The sequence below is a fragment of the Lissotriton vulgaris genome, chromosome 2_1 (genome assembly GCF_964263255.1).
Source record: "Lissotriton vulgaris chromosome 2_1, aLisVul1.2, whole genome shotgun sequence".
NCBI lineage: Eukaryota > Metazoa > Chordata > Amphibia > Caudata > Salamandridae > Lissotriton > Lissotriton vulgaris.
In genome coordinates, this window is record NC_141687.1 from 37,217,111 (window position 1) to 37,236,159 (window position 19,049).

The window sequence follows — 19,049 nt, forward strand, 5'->3', positions numbered from 1 at the left end:
TATGGTGCTGGAATTTGGGGCATGGCGGACTGCCGAGAGATACAAACCAGCGAGAACGCATTTTTGAGATATCTGCTGGCTGTCACGCGTTCCATCTCTACCACAGTCTGCCACAACGAGCTTGCCAGGGTATACATATCAGACATAATCAAGACCACACCAATTCTGCTATGGCACAAAATATGGTCCTCAGAAAAGACAGCCCTCAATCGAGACGTGATTAAGGACTGTATGGCTCTAACAGATTCAAGGAAAATACCCTGGCTTGTTTATGCCAAGAAATTTCTAACTTCATTGGGTCTGGCCGATCTGTATGACAATCCTACTTCATGTCTAACAATCTCGAAAAAGGATCTCAAGGCCCGTTGTCTAGGCCTGCTCGAGGATATAGGTTAATCAGAAAGGGCCACCTCACATTGGGTGGATGTGTATCCAGATGTCATTGGAATACACCATCTTTGTTAAAATACCCCTCACACACCAAAAGGGCCCTTGGTGTCATGCTTCATCATCGGGGTCTTCCCGTCCCGCTACGGGGCGGGGCAGTGCTGCGACAAGCGGATACGCTGGAGCACCTTTAGATGGAGGTGCTTATGTGTTGGGAGTGAGTGTCAGTGGGGTCAGGGGTGATATAAGGTGTGAGTTTAAAAGATACCTGGCCTAGTGGAAACATTTTTTTTAGTAAACACTGGCTGGTATTATTAAAAAAAGTGAAACGGAGAGATAGAGCAGGTTAATGGGCTCTCTCTCCTAAGTGGGTCAACATGTTTCGAGGCACGGGGCCTCTTCGTCAGGACCTAGGGGAGATCCCCCTGTCACTCACTAATGTTTTCTCCACAAAAGTAGAAAAAAGTGTATGTACAAATAGTGAACAAAAAGGACTATGTGAGTAACTACAAATTAATAATTACAACACATATATGCTACCACACTAATAATGTAGTATGCCTGCAAGATAAGAGAGATAGATTAAAAATGCGCCGATCCCAAGGTGCGCTTAACTCTAATTTACCTGTAAAGGAAAATGAGAAACACACACAGAAATATATACAAGTGTGGGATCATATGTAAACATTGAAGATTGTTGAAGAATTCCTTCAGCACACATACAGCCAGACACACACATAATAAGTAACATACATAAGTTCTACATAGCCAGAGGTTTTAGATATGGAAATGCATACTTATCAGTGGGGGGGTCAATGCCTCATGAGCCAGCATAAGACTGAAGGGTATGGTGGGGTATCAGCTGCAGAGAAGAAAGAAGTGGATATAATATAATCCTCCCCTCCTAAAGAGGTATAAGGTAACTCAATCAGGTTAGGTTAGAATATAGGCTCCATCCTACTCGAGACGGCTATGCCGTACTTACTGTGCCCCTAGCACGCTTGTGCTTCCTCCTTCGTCCGCGGCTTCCGTGGATATGAAGGGGGGAGAGGGCGGCGTGTTTTTATACTAGATGGTAATTGGGTAATTGATCAATTAAGCGTGGCGGGAAGCTCGCCGGATATGCATGGCCAGAAAGGGATATACGGGGGCGGCCATGTTGGAGTGTTAGATAGAACCCATAGATCTTGGTTCCTCCGTTTATAGTACCCGTTTAATAACGATTGTTGGCATTATTCTGGAGTATAAGGCTAATTCTGGCTAAATAGATAGCCGGACCGGGAGGTTTTGACCGCAGCGGCACCAGGCACTGTCTGGTTTTTCTCTGCGCAAGCGCCCTGGCTGGTACACTTCCGCGTATGCTGAAGGAATTCTTCAACAATCTTCAATGTTTACATATGATCCCACACTTGTATATATTTCTGTGTGTGTTTCTCATTTTCCTTTACAGGTATATTAGAGTTAAGCGCACCTTGGGATCGGCGCATTTTTAATCTATCTCTCTTATCTTGCAGGCATACTACATTATTAGTGTGGTAGCATATATGTGTTGTAATTATTAATTTGTAGTTACTCACATAGTCCTTTTTGTTCACTATTTGTACATACACTTTTTTCTACTTTTGTGGAGAAAACATTAGTGAGTGACAGGGGGATCTCCCCTAGGTCCTGACGAAGAGGCCCCGTGCCTCGAAACATGTTGACCCACTTAGGAGAGAGAGCCCATTAACCTGCTCTATCTCTCCGTTTCACTTTTTTTTAATAATACCAGCCAGTGTTTAATAAAAATTTTTTTTCCACTAGGCCAGGTATCTTTTAAAATCACACCTTATATCACCCCTGACCCCACTGACACTCACTCCCAACACATAAGCACCTCCATCTAAAGGTGCTCCAGCGTATCCGCTTGTCGCAGCACTGCCCCGCCCCGCAGCGGGACGGGAAGACCCCGATGATGAAGCATGACACCAAGGGCCCTTTTGGTGTGTGAGGGGTATTTTAACAAAGATGGTGTATTCCAATGACATCTGGATACACATCCACCCAATGTGAGGTTGCCCTTTCTGATTAACCTATATCCCTGATAAGAGGAGGACGTGCCCACCTCGGTGCCCACAGGCATCACCTCTTCACTCCCCCTTTTGATTTCCTTAGGCCTGCTCGAGGACAGGCGTTCCTACCTTGAAGGAAACAAACCAACGATTGTCCACCATAACCTTTTACTCCATGGTGCAGGCATTCCCCTTTATCTCTCCCCGACCCTTCCGGCCTACACGAGAATGCTGCTAACAAGGATGAGGACGGACTGCTTATATCGTCTGTTAACATTCCCCACCATAAATGACTGGTCTGCTGACTTGGTGGTTTGTCCCTGTGACAACGTTTCTAAGCAGTCCAACATACACGTTGTTTTGTTCTGTAAATTTTATGATTGGGGAAGAAAGAAACACCTACTCCCACTCTTGAAGTTATGGGGCCTAAGACAATGTAGCACAGCCTTACTCAAACTATACATGCTTGAGGATGAACTCACGATTACTGCAGCTGCCAGCTTTTTTAAATTTGCAGTAAGGTGTAGAGCGTCCATGAACTGATTTATCTCTGATAGTTACCTTCGATCAGTATAAACACTCTTGTAATTTACCTTTTTACTTTTTATACCTGAGCTTCGAACTTAACTTTTATGCTGTATTAATGTCACGAAGCGGAGCTCCCTGACTTAGATGAACTCCCTGATTCGGACGGACGGGGTGTCTTTGCTAATGCTTCTTCCTTTCCACCCCGTCCGCAGGATCCTTTGGACGTTTCCTGGATCTCTACGGCTCTGCCTCAGGGACGTGTACCTCTGTATCCAGCCCCTGTGACGCTAGGGGCAGGTCCGCCAACACTCGCCCAATCAGGTCAGACGACGTCACCCGATACTGACCAACCGGAGGAGGCGGGGGCGTTTAAGGAAGCTCCGTTCTGGGTTGCCGGCGCGAAACCTTCGGAACGCCAGTTGGAACACGAGGAGGACGCCACGGAGGAAGACGGAGCCGCTGTCGTGGAACCGCTGCTAGGACCCCTGGAGCTGAGTGACGACAAGCCAGGAGGCCAACGATACCACGAGCCGCCCCGCCACACTTCCAGGGGAGAAGTGTGGCTCCACAAGGTACGGGGGCGTTTTCAAGGGTTGTTCAAATCACGGGGTGGGACGGGGTAGTCTGAGGGTGGTCACTACCGTCGTATCTTGCCGGCTGCCTACACTCCCTGACTGATAGGTTTGGTGTTAGTACCCTGGTGAACCCTCACTACCCTACCCTCCTCCCACATTTGTATATGTCGAGCCCAGCCCCTAACGTGGCTGTTTTTCTTTCCTTTTCTCCGAGTGATCTCCAGCCCTGTGGTCAGCTCCCGCTTCCTCAAGACTGGAACCGAAGACCCGGACCCTTCCCCAAAGGAGAGGACCCTTGTGTATTGTTTGTTTCCCAGGAGACTGGACTTTCCAACCTTGAACTTATCTCGGTGTTGTTAAACCGAATAAAAAGAGTTACAGACCTGCTTCAACTCGTAACGATTCTCATTCTCCCATCCCCGTTCCCCACAAGTGGTGCCGTGACCCGGATCAACCAGTGAACCACGCCATCCGATACAGAATGGAGAATCTTTTGTCCCAAATGGAAGCAGACCGGACTGCGTTTTCCCAAGCCATCCAAACACAGTCCGATAATATTCTAAAATTGGCGGAAGGTCAAACACAATTGTTGACTGTAATAGGACAGGGAAGGGCTACAGCCCCACCTCCAGGTACTGTCTTTCCATTACAGAAATTTAGCACAGGTGAAGACCCCCTTGCTTTCTTTTTGAACTTTGAAAGAGCGGCGAGAGCTAGTTCCTGGCCAGGTGATAGGTGGCCCTTCTATTTGGCGCCGTTGCTGACTGGTGAGGCCCAGGCAGCATATCAGACAGTAAACCGGGATGGAACAACTGCATATGCGGTTGTGAAACAATACATCCTCGATAGGTTGGGGGTAGACGAAGAAACCCATCGATTAAGGTTTCGGCAAGAGAAGGGGTCACCAGGGGATCTGCCCAAAACCCTGTTCTTCAAACTAAAGGAGTCTGCCGACTTGTGGTTAAAGCCAAATGAAGGGAACATCGACGCCATTATGAATAAAATATATCTCGAACAGTTCATCGAGTCCCTTCCCTATAGTACCCAAAGGTGGCTCAAACAACATGCGGGGTTAACCTTGGAGCATGCTATCGAAATGGCTACATGTTATGCCCGGGCTCAGGGTAAGCCGTACATGAAGGAGCCCGAAAAAATACTAAAATCATTTCACCTGTCAAAACTGAGAAACGTTTCAAAAACCCACCCCTGAACCCCCGAAAGTCCGGTTCCAACGACCTGAACTTCCCAATTCAGGGCCTCAATGTTATGACTGTGGAGAATGGGGACATATTGCTCGATTTTGTCGAAAGAAAAAAGACAGAGAAGACGAACCTATGGATGTGAGCTATGCTCCAAGGTCTATCCTGTATGCACAAGAAACCGGAACCACCTTCTATGTACGTGTCTCTTTAAACGGTACTAGTATACGAGCATTGCTAGATTCCGGGTGCAAACATTCAGTAGTAAGGGAAGAGCTAGTAGACCGCAACTCTCACATTCCAGGGAAACAGGTTAGTATCCGTTGTGTCCATGGGGACGTCAAGGAATATCCCGTAGCTAAAATCACGCTTCATACACCTTCAGGAAAGAATATGGAAGTCGTAGTGGGAGTTATGGCGGGTTTACCTGAGCCCATAATCATAAGGACTGATAATCCTTCCTTTAGTACTTTGCTGTTGGAAACCCTACAACATCTATCTCTTCCCCATGACACCTTGTTGGCCGCAGAACCTTGGGCCCGGGATACTCACTTCAGGACTGCCCAATTGAATGACGCAAGTCTCGCCAACGCATGGCAGGTGGCACGAAGTGGGCAGGATCCAACCACTAGAACTTATCCCACTTTTCTAGAAAAAAACGGTTTATTGTATAGGCTTGCCAAGGCTGACGCTGAACCCCAGTTGCTGGTCCCAATTGACTTTCGAGAGCAGATATTGTTCTTTGGTCATGCCCATTTGCTAGCTGGCCATTCCGGGGTAGAAAAAACGAGCCAATCTATACTGCGACATTTTTTTTGGCCTGGTATTTATGCCCAGGTTCAGAAATACTGTCAGGAGTGTAGAATATGTCAGAAACGGAATCCATACACTCCACCTCCTGCCCCATTGATGCCCATGCCTATCATAGGGGTTCCGTTTGACCGTATCGGTATGGACCTAATCGGGCCTTTACCCAAATCATCCCGCGGGCATCAGTATGCCTTGGTTTTGGTTGATTATGCTACGCGGTATCCCGAGGCCTTTCCTCTCAAGTCAGCCACTTCAGTAGCAATAGCCCAGAGGCTTGTTGAAGTCTTCTCACGCATGGGCTTCCCAAAAGAGATTGTTACAGATCAGGGCACCCCTTTTGTGTCCCGTTTGATGCAGCAAGTGTGCAAACAGCTCAATATCAAACACATCAAAACCTCTGTATATCACCCCCAAACAGACGGTTTGGTTGAGCGTTACAACGGCTCCCTTAAGTTGACACTAAAAAAACTGTTGTCGGGTGATGGAAAGAACTGGGATCAGTTACTACCCTTGGCCCTCTTTGTACTTCGTAGTCAGAAACAATCCAGCTTAGGGACATCCCCATTCGAGATGTTGTTTGGGAGACCCCCTAGAACGCTCCTCGAGATCACAAAGGATAGTTGGGAAACTGAAGGAGCACAAGAAGCTGAAGCCCTGTTGGATTATACTAGACAACTCCAGAGCAGGCTACATAAACTCAGAACCCTAGCTCACGAACACTTAGCGGTAGCACAGAATAAGCAGAAAACCCTGTATGACCGTGGTACTAAGTGGAGAGTGTTGGATGTAGACGACTGGGTTCTAATTCTGTTACCCTCCTCTACGCATAAAATGAGGAAGGAGTGGCAGGGGCCTTATAAAATCCTGAAGAAAATAGGACGTACCACGTATCTGGTCCAGTTAGGAAGAGGCAAAACCCAAATGTATCATATTAACATTCTAAAGAAATGGTTAGGTCCACCTCCACAGTCAGTCAATGTAGTCTCCCCTGTACTTAATACTGAGCATACTGTTGATGCTGCCCCTGTGAATCCTGACTTATCGTCGACCCAACAGGAAGAAGTCAGAAAACTACTTTTGTCACATTCAGCAGTTTTCTCTGATCAACCGGGTCGTACTCATTTAGCGTATCACAGCATACCTACTCTCCCAAATACAGTGGTGAAACAGAAGCCCTATCGTATTCCTGAGGCCAGACGCTCGGCTTTCCAAGCCGAGGTAGACAACATGCTGAAGGCTGGGATCATAGTTCCTTCCCATAGCAACTGGTGCTCGCCGGTGGTGTTAGTACCGAAACCTGACGGTAGCATCCGTTTTTGCATCGACTTTAGGGCCGTTAACCGGGTATCCAAACAGGATGCGTACCCTCTACCCAGAGTCGATGAGTTATTGGAACGCCTTGGGGAGGCACGGTACATCACCACCATAGATCTCACCAAGGGATACTGGCAGATTCCCCTTGCTCCCAAAGATATGGAAAAAACAGCATTTTCAACACCATCTGGTCATTACCACTTTACGGTACTCCCCTTTGGTTTACATGGGGCACCAGCTACATTTCAAAGAGTTATGGACACGCTGCTGGCACCTCACCTACAATATGCGTCTGCTTACCTGGACGATATTGTGGTGTTTAGCAAAACCTGGGATGACCATTTGTCTCACCTCGAAAAAATACTGTCCAGTCTAAGGGAGGCCAGTCTCCACATCAATGCGAAGAAGTCCCGGTTTGCTTTCCAGCAGGTGAAATACCTTGGGTATCTTTTGGGCGATGGACAAATTAAGCCCCAGATGGAGAAATTGGAAGCAATTAAAGTTCTGCCTTACCCGACTTCAAAGAAAGAACTCAGGGCCTTTTTGGGACTGGTGGGCTATTACCGCCGGTTCATTGCTCAGTTTGCTAGCATGGCCGCTCCTCTCACTGACCTCCTTGGGAAGAATACCAAATCTGCTGCACTTCCTACACCCTCTCTGGCACAGTCTTCGGCTTTCCAAGCCTTGAAGGACGCTTTGACTTCCTCGTCTGTCCTCATTTCCCCTGACTTCCTTAAACCCTTCATCCTCCAGACTGATGCTTCGGGGGTTGGCATTGGTGCAGTCCTTTCCCAGGAGGATGAGACTGGGGCTGAACGACCCGTGCTCTTTATCAGCCGCAAGCTGTTTCCTAGAGAGCAGGCATATTCGACGATTGAGAAGGAGTGTTTGGCTGTTCGTTGGGGTGTCGAAAAACTGAGGTACTATCTTGAGGGGAGGCCATTTGTGTTGTACACGGACCATGCTCCTTTAACTTGGCTTCAGCGTAATAGGGGGAACAATGATCGCATTTTGCGTTGGTTCTTGGCCCTGCAGCCCTTCCAGATCGAGGTCCGTCATCGAAAGGGTACCTTGCAGGGGAATGTTGACTTTCTGTCCCGCTATCCGATTTCCCCCGATCGGGTCAATCCTGGGGGTGGGATGTGTCACGAAGCGGAGCTCCCTGACTTAGATGAACTCCCTGATTCGGACGGACGGGGTGTCTTTGCTAATGCTTCTTCCTTTCCACCCCGTCCGCAGGATCCTTTGGACGTTTCCTGGATCTCTACAGCTCTGCCTCAGGGACGTGTACCTCTGTATCCAGCCCCTGTGACGCTAGGGGCAGGTCCGCCAACACTCGCCCAATCAGGTCAGACGACGTCACCCGATACTGACCAACCGGAGGAGGCGGGGGCGTTTAAGGAAGCTCCGTTCTGGGTTGCCGGCGCGAAACCTTCGGAACGCCAGTTGGAACACGAGGAGGACGCCACGGAGGAAGACGGAGCCGCTGTCGTGGAACCGCTGCTAGGACCCCTGGAGCTGAGTGACGACAAGCCAGGAGGCCAATGATACCACGAGCCGCCCCGCCACACTTCCAGGGGAGAAGTGTGGCTCCACAAGGTACGGGGGCGTTTTCAAGGGTTGTTCAAATCACGGGGTGGGACGGGGTAGTCTGAGGGTGGTCACTACCGTCGTATCTTGCCGGCCGCCTACACTCCCTGACTGATAGGTTTGGTGTTAGTACCCTGGTGAACCCTCACTACCCTACCCTCCTCCCACATTTGTATATGTCGAGCCCAGCCCCTAACGTGGCTGTTTTTCTTTCCTTTTCTCCGAGTGATCTCCAGCCCTGTGGTCAGCTCCCGCTTCCTCAAGACTGGAACCGAAGACCCGGACCCTTCCCCAAAGGAGAGGACCCTCGTGTATTGTTTGTTTCCCAGGAGACTGGACTTTCCAACCTTGAACTTATCTCGGTGTTGTTAAACCGAATAAAAAGAGTTACAGACCTGCTTCAACTCGTAACGATTCTCATTCTCCCATCCCCGTTCCCCACAATTAAATTGTGCTTTTATGATTTTCTTGTGCAAAAATCGAATAAAGCTATTTTGAATTGAATTGAATTGATCCTGCTTTTGAGGGTCTTCGTGAATAGGATTAGGACCTCAAACTATGTGAGAGGGCGGGAGATCGCAAGATACAATAGGGCGTAAATCATTCTTTTTGCTGCGAACTGCTACAGGAACCAAAGAAAATGGAGGGAATCCAGACCTTGGGAAGGAGCCCGGGCAGGTGCCATGCAGACCGGGGTGATTCAGAAGCGCCAAGCGAGGCTGGCAGAGCACACAGCAAACACACGGAGATGGTCATGGGCGTAGGAGACACTAAATTTCTGGGGGGGACAGGGACAACCTTGTGGACTTTCCAGTGACCCTATACAAATCGCCCATTGTGCGAGACCGTACGCACATTAAACGTATACAATCGCATAGTTATGAAGAGAAATATTGAGAAAGTCAGGCAAGTAGTCACAGTCTGCAAGTATGCTTTATTTTTATTTACATTCACAATGAAGACCAAATGGGAAAAAAATATGTATATGAATCTTGCATCTTCATGCACCAAGAAAACAAAGGCGGGACAAAAAAAGGAATAATAAACTAAATGCTCTTAGCGACATTCCTACATTTCAAAATGCAATATGACAAATTAGAAATTGTTTTTCTTGCTGCAGGAATCTGTTTTAAAATTATGAACTTTGTTTTGAAAAGCCAAATAATTTCTTGCGCCGTTCATTGCAGAGGACAAATTCTTTCGCTATTCAATGCTGGTCAGCTGAGTCCATCATCTCTTTATGTATGTTGCATACGGCAACATGATTCAGTCTTTTTTGAGACATAGTTGATCTTAACCAATTTTTCAATCGGCGGAGACCACTGAAACTTCTCTCAGCCTCACAAGATGATACTGGTATAACTAAAAGAATCTGTAATAGCTTTTCAACCTGTGAAAAGAAAGCTCTCTCTCCTGGAAGCATTTTTCTGAGAATGTCTGCCAGTTCTGGGACTGAAGAGTACTTGAACATACTTAATAACATGGTCAATTGAGCAGAGAGCAGCAAAGGTTCTGTTTCTTTGTACTGATCAAGAGAGTCAATGCCATTGCCTGTTAAAAGCACTTGTTCAAGTTTTTCATATGTATGGATGCCTTCCTGGTCAAAACGCTGAGTTAGCTGAAGAGAAACAGTATCTAAAAGTTCAAAATACTGAGGACGATAGTAGTCCCTAACGGTTGCAGGATGAAAAGTTTCTGCTGCTCCACCATCTATCCGTTTAGGGATTCGGCGCAGTCGTGGCACTTCAATGGCATTAAGATGGTACTTAGCAATCATGTGGTTATTGGCATCAAGCAGACTGTCAAACGACTCTTCACTACGGAGCTTCAGTATTGCATTTTTTGTTACATTAACAGCAGCTAGTAGCCCTGATATTGTTTGCTGGCGTCCTTGCAAGGCAATATTCAAACATTCCAGAAGCTGCAGTACTTGGAGAGCAATCTGAAGACCTAGGACAGTTGTTCCTCTCTGAAACAGTGCCAGCATACCACGAGCACGAGCAGACACATCGCCACTGGATGTTGATAAGTGTTCTAGGGTTTCCAGAATAGGTTCATAACTATCCATGACTTTTTTTACAGCTTTTACACGGACCGTCCAGCGTGTTGGACACAGAGGCTTTATTTTTAACACATTTGCAGGGCCTTCTACGCTGTGTTGGATGAGGTCTGAGAATATTGTACGGCATGTCATAGATTGCCCAAACAGATTACCAAGTTCGTGGACATAAAGTAGTGCATCTTCCATTATGGAACATTTATGTGCTGCAGCCTGCATCGTTAGATTTGTACAATGTGCTCCACAGTGCACAGAAAGAGCAAGTGGTTGTTCTTGGCGTATTAATGCTTGTGCACCATGGTATTTCCCTGCCATATTTGCTGCACCATCATATGTTTGTGCTCTCAACTTTGACAGAGAAAGACCATGACGGCATAAAACATCTTTGACAATTGTAGCAATTGCAGTACCAGTGGTATTATCAGCCTGATGCAGTCCAATAAAATCCTCATGAGGATACAGATCTTGGTCAATGTAACGAATACAAAAGCTTTCTTGTTCCTGACCAGATATATCCTGTGTGCCATCAAAAAATACTGCGTATGGATTGTCACCAATATTTTTACGGATTTGATGCAAAATTGCATGGGACAATAATTGAACTTCATTTTGAATGTCTGGGCTGAGATATTCTGCTCGATTTGCAGTAATCCACTGTTTCAAAGAAGGTACATCCTCTGCTCGTGCACTAAGAAATTGACGGAAATTTCCATTGCTGTCATCATGACCTCGTAGTGCAAGGCCTTGTTTTGCAAGAAGAGCTATGGTGTGAATGATTTTGTTAAGGCAAAGCCAGGCTTCTTTCTGTTGTTGTTGGGCTTGCTGTGATAACGGTTGATTGATTGACTGGCCTCCCCTATACTGTACTAGTTGACTCGCAGCATATGAATGAGCATAACTGGTCTGGTGCTTTTTGAACCGTTCTATTGCCTTCTTCCAGTTGGTGTAACCGGTGCTGCAAAATGCCTCCTCTGTGTTCTTGGAAAGCTCAGTCAATTTCAGTGACTTAGCCTTTGCACAGTGAAAGCATAGTACTCCTGCCACTCTACTGCTGTAATGAAGCCAGGGAAAATCCTGGAACCATCTTCCTTGAAAATGTAGAATGCGTTTTTTCTTCATTTCTGACTGTGTTACAATGATTTGAACTGGCAATGTGTTCTCGTGGGGTTGGTTTGGTGCCACTGTGCTTACAAGTGTTTCCTCTGTATCCTGAAGACTAGTTGTTGATGCATAAGAACTGTTGCTTGATTCGTCTGAGGCAGTGACAACTCCACAAAATGTTCCTGGGAGTGGTGTGCAATTACTTGATATTTCTAAATTTGTGCCCCAACTCCATATTGAAATGCAGGCTGCAGTTCGGACATATCATCACTGTGAATCGAGTCAATTTCTGAGTTGTCTGAATATAGGTTCACTTCACTGGGCTGTTTCTTGGCAAAGAATTTCCGGATATCCATTCTAAGAAAAAAGGAACAAATACGTTTGTAGCAGTTGCAATTTGGAGACATACAGAATATTTACCTGCAGTTTAAAAGTTGCAAACAATCTTTTGTGTGCACTCTCCCATGTAATCAACACAGGGAGTGTTAGGGGCAAAACCTGCCTCCAGTACAAGGATCCTCTTCCAATGTAGTGCAACAGTGAGGGGAAATGATGCATGTGCAAAGGCTTCACAGTTGTTTTATAACACCTTTAGGTTTCCACAGCAAGAAGAGCATTCTAGTCAGCATCTTACCTGACTGAAGTGTTTCAGCAATACATAAGACACTGCAGTATATGTTTTATGGTGGCAAAGGAACCTACCTGAAAAATCTCTTTTAGCTGTAGATGAGAGGCAATGTGGCTAAGCAGGTTTTCAAAAGCGAAGTATTGTTGTACTTGTAGCAAAAATAATCTGTTGGGGAAAATTATAATACATTGTAAGGCTTTTGGTCTGAGTAATACAAGTACTGTACTACAGAATTGTTCAGAACATAGCATAGAAAGAAAAAATGCACAAATAATGTGATGCTTAGAAAGGGAGTGCTTTACCACAATCTGACAAAAAGTATCCAAACAGATTGGCCAAGAAATCATTCTTTTTTTTACGCTAGACAATACTATAGTGCACTTACTTATTAGTAGTAGTAGTGGCAGCCATAGCCCTCTTTTGCGATTTTCTTGATCCACTCACTGGCAGTAAGTTGCTGGTCGGACTGACTACTGTATTCCGACGGCTGATAGTGCTGCGTTTTCTTCTGCCCTGGGACTCTGGAGACTTACCATCAGACAATGGTTCAGGTGAGCCGGAGCTCAGTCTGTGGACTTGGAAGAGGTGCTGGCTACTCAAATTCGGTACTAAGATGATCCTGCTCAGTTGCTAAATGGTGACAAGTACAAAGAAATGAAACTGAGGGACTTGAGACAAAATCTTCACTAGCAGTATCCTGAGCCAAGATACCATCAGGTGTAAAAATCCACATAGTTTTGAGAGCAATAGAGAATTGTGAAACACAGAACTATAAGAGAGTGTGAGCGTGTGTGAGATGCACGAAGGCTCAAACATGGTGCATGGAACCTCTAGCATTTATTGCACCAGTACTCTGCCATAGCCTGCCCTTGCTCCCAAAATATGTAAAGGAATGAGTACCAAATTGCCAGTTCCCAGACTTAAAAATCAAATAAAAAATTGTGCAAATACTATGTTCATTGTTTGTACGATAGGTGTGACCCCTGCAGAGGTGTGGCCAGAAAGAGCATAACTTCCCTATTTTTAGTACTTGTTTGGCATTTCACTGACCAGTTACAAACTACTACGCTATCTAATTCAACCAATAGCCACACATGCTTATATAAGGTTTAATATGAGTTATTGACATTAAAATACATTCACAAAGTGGGATATGTTTCCAATCACTGAATGTCCCAAATACGCTTAAAAGTGGAATCACACGGCATTTGTCTCCGAGCCAAGCAGTTTCTGTCATCAGTACTTTTCTCTTTTCCGCAGTTCAAATATGAAGAGCAAAATATCCTAGTTTGCAAAAGTTTTGCACATAATTATAGTTGAACCATATTTGCCCCTTAATTCATCATCTGCTGAATAATCTGACAATTTTAACTAAAAAATGGTTTGTAGCTCACCGGGAAAAATTACTCATAAAATGTGACTTATGTTACTGCAAAGTGGAGGGCCCTTTACAAAGGTTGACTGGTCACCTTTCTCATTGCTGCATTTGTATGTTACACTGGTACTAACGAGGCAAAATCTTTGCAGAGACTTAACATGTGTAAAAATGTCAAAATCCACTGGAAGTAACTTATTCCTTAAATTATTAATTGTTTTTCTAAATTAAGAATTTTAACCAAAACTAAAGTCATGTGTTTTTCACATGTATTATAAAAACACATGTAATGTGTGTCACAGAACATATCCAATCACAACAGGATTTTGGTTTTCTGGATCATTCTATTTTTTCATGTCAGCTGATTTCATTGCTGTTTTAGTAGTAGTAATTCGCCCCCCACCTCTTCCCGGACGATGTCACTGTCATGTCATACCTGTGAAATAAGACCAATTAAGTACGGAATGGCAAGTTTCACTGTTGTCTAAGCTGCATGCCAATACATTTAGTTCATAGCAGCACCAACCCACATGGCTGGGCTTCACCTTTGAGGCTTTTGGATACAACGCAAGGGTGGGCAAAGGGACTAAAGGGATGAGCTCAAGAAAAAGGCCAGATACCAAGGAACAGGAAAAAGTGGCTGAATACCAGCACAGTCCCACTTTCCTTTGCAGTGTAGGGTGTTGCAGTGACGACCAGCCTACAATAACACCAGTGTCTGTGGGGGGCTGCTTGCATTCTTGGTTCTGTGCTGAGCACCCCCAGCTGGTCAGAGGCCCCAGCTGACGTGGTGTTATGTACTGGAGTCTGTCACCAGGCAATGTCGGGCCTAGACAGACTGAAAGACATGAAACCTATTGAGTGCAGTGCATTGAAGGGTGAGTGATGTCTGAGTGAGTGCAGGGTGAGCAGTGTGCCTGTGTGAGTCCAGGGTGAGTGATGTCTGTGTGAGTATAGGGTGAGCAGTGTGCCTGTGTGAGTCCTTGACGAGTGATGTCTGTGTGAGCGCAGGGTCAGCAGTGTGCCTGTGTGAGTGATGTCTGTGGCAGTGCAGGGTCGGTGATGTCTGTGTGAGCGCAGGGTGAGCAGTGTGTCTGTGTGAGTCCAGGGTGAGTGATGTCTGTGTGAGTGCAGGTTGAGCAGTGTGCCTGTGTGAGTCCTGGGTGAGTAATGTCTGTGTGAGTATTGGGTGAGCAGTGTGCCTGTGTGAGTATAGGGTGAGTGATGTCTGTGACAGTGCAGGGTTGGTGATGTCTGTGTAAGCGCAGGGTGAGCAGTGTGCCTGTGTGAGTCCAGGGTGAGTGATGTCTGTGTGAGTATGGGGTGAGCAGTGTGCCTGTGTGAGTCCTGGGTGAGTGATGTCTGTGTGAGTATAGGGTGAGCAGTGTGCCTGTGTGAGTCCAGGGTGAGTGATGTCTGTGACAGTGCAGGGTTGGTGATGTCTGTGTGAGTGCAGGGTGAGAATGTGCCTGTGTGAGTCCAGGGTGAGTGATGTCTGTGTGAGCGCAGGGTCAGCAGTGTGCCTGTGTGAGTGATGTCATGTGAGTCCAGGGTGAGTGATGTCTGTGACAGTGCAGGGTTGGTGATGTCTGTGTGAGTCCAGGGTGAGTGATGTCTGTGACAGTGCAGGGTTGGTGATGTCTGTGTGAGCGCAGGGTGAGCAGTGTGCCTGTGGGAGTCCAGGGTGAGTGATGTCTGTGTGAGTGCAGGTTGAGCAGTGTGCCTGTGTGAGTCCAGGGTGAGTGATGTGGATGGGTGAATGTTGGCTTAGTGATGTGTCAGGGAAGGGTGAGTAATGGGTCTATGAGTGCAGGGTGACTGTGCCTATGCCAATGCAGGGAGAGAGATGTATCTGTGCAAGTGCAAAGAGACTTGTCTGGCTACTCCCAGAGATGTATTGGCCAAGATACTTCTTTCTCAAATGTGCTTAAGAATGCACCATTTGCCCACTCTTTTTTCAAAATGTTCTCGTGGGAGAACCCCGAATCCCCCATAGGTGGTTGGGCCTCGCTCGCTGCGCGCGCTCATCACAGTGCAGTATTTACGCCTCACCACTTTCAAATGTCACCAGCCGCCCCTGCCTTTTAAATGAAAATTACAGTGTAGGCATAAGGTGATCACATATCATTTCACACACTGACAAATCTGAATACACAATGTTGACCTAATGTCAGATGTGTCAGTACGAATCTAGTTATACTGAAAACTTTGACAGTCTTAACTATCACAGTAGTTTAAGGAAGAAAGTCTTGAAAATTTCCAAAAGGCTTCCTCAGAGTTCTTAACCACATCGCTGCTGTGCATTTTTCCCTCCTGTTCTGTTACTTGAGATTCCCCATTGTTCATGACGAGCTCAGCTCGTCATCAGCACAGCTCCACGGTGCCTCATGACGAGCTCAGCTAGTCATGAGCATGGAAGGGGTTAAAGAACACTACAGCACGTCAACACAGAGCATTATATAAGTGTCCAATCTGCGGCTGGGCTGCGCCGCGCCCGAGAAGAGACCTGCACCTGGTGTGCCCAGAGAACCAAAGGTGTGTGCGGAGCTGCGGCTGTGTGAGGTGACCTGGGGCTGCGATGTATACACTCACTGCACTGACTGCATGCCAAGAACAACGGTGCGGGACGCTTCTCACAAATGGACAGTGACAAGAATGACAGAACAGAAGATAGCGCTAGCAACCCCAGCCTGTGTGTTAGAAACACACGAATGTCCATTTTCGCACAACAATCTCCAAAATCTTTTCCCATCTTCCTACCTCGCAGATATTTCATTCGCCCCTTGATAGTCTTGTAAGCGGCCGTCTGATTAATTCCCAGTCCTTATGAGATTTCTCACGTCCGCGCTCATAAAACTAAATCTACTTTGTAAGCCTCATTCAGATAATTAGAAAAGTATCACATTTAAGCAAGAATATTGAGCCACAATGCCCGTGAATAGCCGAATTTAGAGACAGGCCTGCAAACACTAGTCCGCGGTGACATTTACACAATTCCAATCTATAATTACAGAAACACGGCGTGAAAGGGCCCTTTGTTATCGGGAGTTATTCAAAGTGCGGAATTAAGACAGAACATACGTGGGCACAATTTAAACAAAATGTGACGAGGAGAGGGCTTTCACGTACTATAAATACAAAAATTAAAAAGCAGCACTGGCAGCAGAGGTGAGGGCGAGGCTGCTGAGCCGAGGCTCAAGCTGCACTCCAGACTCTACTTAGTCACAACTTGTAAACCACACACCCCCACCACTTTCAAATGCCACCAGGCGCCCCTGGCAATGCAGTGTAACAGCTCTTGCCCCTACTTACAAGTTAACCAAGCGTCAGAGCGTGCTGCTGCCTGCAGCCCTTCTGTCTTCAAGCCGGCAACAGAGAAGTCCGACGACGAGGTCAGGTCAGCCAGCAAATCAACAAGAGCACTGGCTACACTGGCTACAGGCAGCTGAGGTGAGAACTAAATAATTCCTGGAGCCTCAGGGGTGCTGCGCCACACAGAGACTTCAAAAGGGCAGAGGCAGAGGCAGGGGGGCGAGTGGCCTCTGACGTCACCTTATGCTGTGACTATCGGATCATTGGCGGCTCACAGACAGGTAACTAAAGAGGCGCCAGGTCAAATGCAGGGCCATTAGGACACACAGCACCTCTCGCACTTCGCACGCTAATGGCCTGCCAATCTCCCTCTCAGGAGGTAGAGGGGAAATTTGTTTGACCCCTCGTCCTCCCCACTCTTGTCCCCTGTGTCCCCCCCACTCCAAAATCTGGGGGGGATATGTCCCCCGCGTCTCCCACAGTTCCTACGCCCATGGAGATGGTGGACGGAGCGCTGAAACTTTTCAGACACGATCACCCCAGTCACAGATCTGGGTTGAATCCATGGCCGAGGACAGCCATCAGCAGGGCCTGGCCTTCCAGCCAGATGCAGTCTGAGACTACCAGTTTTGCTTCTAACATTGCGAGCAGAGGCTTAAAAGCCCAGCATGGAAAGAAAGTGCTTTCATATAACAAGTATACCCACAGGGGGGTGAGAGGCGCACTCTTTTTTTTAAACTTAATGCTTTCTACATATTAAACCTATTTAGACAAGGGTGCTACACTAAAACATGTGTTGGCTCCACATGTATGTACCTAATCCGACCCGGAACAGGATCAACCTGCTCTAGTGTGCACTGTACCTAATGAACTAAATGTTCACAAAATTTCACACATAGATCATTTGATTTGAAAATGATCTATGTGTGAAATTTTGTGAACATTTAGGTCATTAGGTACAGTGCACACTAGAGCAGGTTGATCCTGTTCCGGGTCGGATTAAGAAAGTGCTTTCAGCCAGGCCTGGCTCAAGGTACCATGGACTCCCCTGGCAGCCGACCAAGGAAGGCAAGCCTGTGAGATCAATAACTATACCCAATCAAAGCATCCAGCTGTCCCGGGGCCTCAAATGTGGCTTAATTTGAGCCAGTGGTTGCAGGTACACACACTCATTTTTGAGGATGGCTGCAGGAAGCTGGCTCTGTATACTCTATACCAAAGTAAGGTACAGTGTGCACAGAGCCCAGGGGATCCCCAGAGGCGCACAGAGGTGCAAGTACATAATACTAAAAGCTCTACTAGTGGTATCAGAAGGCAGTGCTGAGCATTTATTGTACACACTCAGGCAAGGAATGATGGCACTCACTCAAAGACTCAATCCCGGCCAATCGTTCTGTATGAAAAGTTATTATTTGGTTATTTTATTTCGAGAACCAAGAAACACTCAGTTGCAGGTAAGTAACAGTTTTCAAAGTAGTGATACTTGTAAAAATGCAGTAGGAATAGTTTTGCAAGGCAGTGGACGTTTTTTACAGTCTTGGAGATATGTTTGTATTGCCAGTCAGAAGCAGTAACACTGGATACTTTAAAAAGATAGAGAGTTGTATACAATAGATGGAATGCAATGCAATCCTAAGAAGGAAAACAGGGTTATGCATTAGCAGGTAAGTACACAACTTACTTTCTCAGTCTTCGGGGGTTTAAACCGACACTGGGCAATGTTCAGTTTAACACCTTGGCTGATAGCAATATTTTTCTCCTGTGATGGGTTCCCAGATTTACCATTGTTCGTGACGAGCTCAGCTCGTCATGAGCACAGCTCAACCGTGCCTCATGACAAGCTGAGCTCGTCATGAGCATCAAAAGGGTTAAAGAAGGTACTGTATCACCAGCAACAGGGTGCAGAATTCACTGATCTCAATGTTAGTCAATGGAGACTGAGGGCACCCGAAGAGGTACGGGATTCAGTATCTACGCCGCAGCAGTCGATACCGGCAATCACTGGTTGAAATGGAAAAATAGAAGTGCATGTACTCTGTAACAGAGTACCTGCTTGTTTCTGAGAAGTGCCGGCACTCTCCAATTAAAAATATTATGTTTTTCTTGAGAAGAGCAGGTAC

General features: G+C 46.5%; 1 protein-coding gene across 2 annotated transcripts; it reads right to left on the bottom strand.

Moving 5' to 3' along the window:
- Positions 1-9,368: 9,368 nt before the first annotated feature.
- On the bottom strand, positions 9,369-12,875 carry LOC147729520 (zinc finger MYM-type protein 1-like). 2 transcript variants are annotated; one of them, XM_086954410.1, is made up of 3 exons: positions 12,628-12,875; positions 12,317-12,407; positions 9,369-11,971 (listed from the first exon to the last, which is right to left on the bottom strand). In XM_086954410.1, the coding sequence occupies exon 3, from the start codon at positions 11,630-11,632 to the stop codon at positions 9,662-9,664; it is 1,971 nt and encodes a 656-aa protein (XP_086810536.1). In that variant the 5' UTR covers positions 11,633-11,971; positions 12,317-12,407; positions 12,628-12,875; the 3' UTR covers positions 9,369-9,661. The 2 variants fall into 2 exon arrangements, with proteins under 2 accessions (XP_086810536.1, XP_086810537.1); XM_086954411.1 differs by lacking the exon at positions 12,628-12,875 and having other exon boundaries at positions 12,317-12,431.
- Positions 12,876-19,049: the final 6,174 nt, after the last annotated feature.

Coding starts and splice junctions, on each gene's coding strand:
- LOC147729520 (XM_086954410.1), bottom strand. CDS start 11,632: ATGAAGAAAAAACGCATTCTACATTTTCAAGGAAGATGGTTCCAGGAT.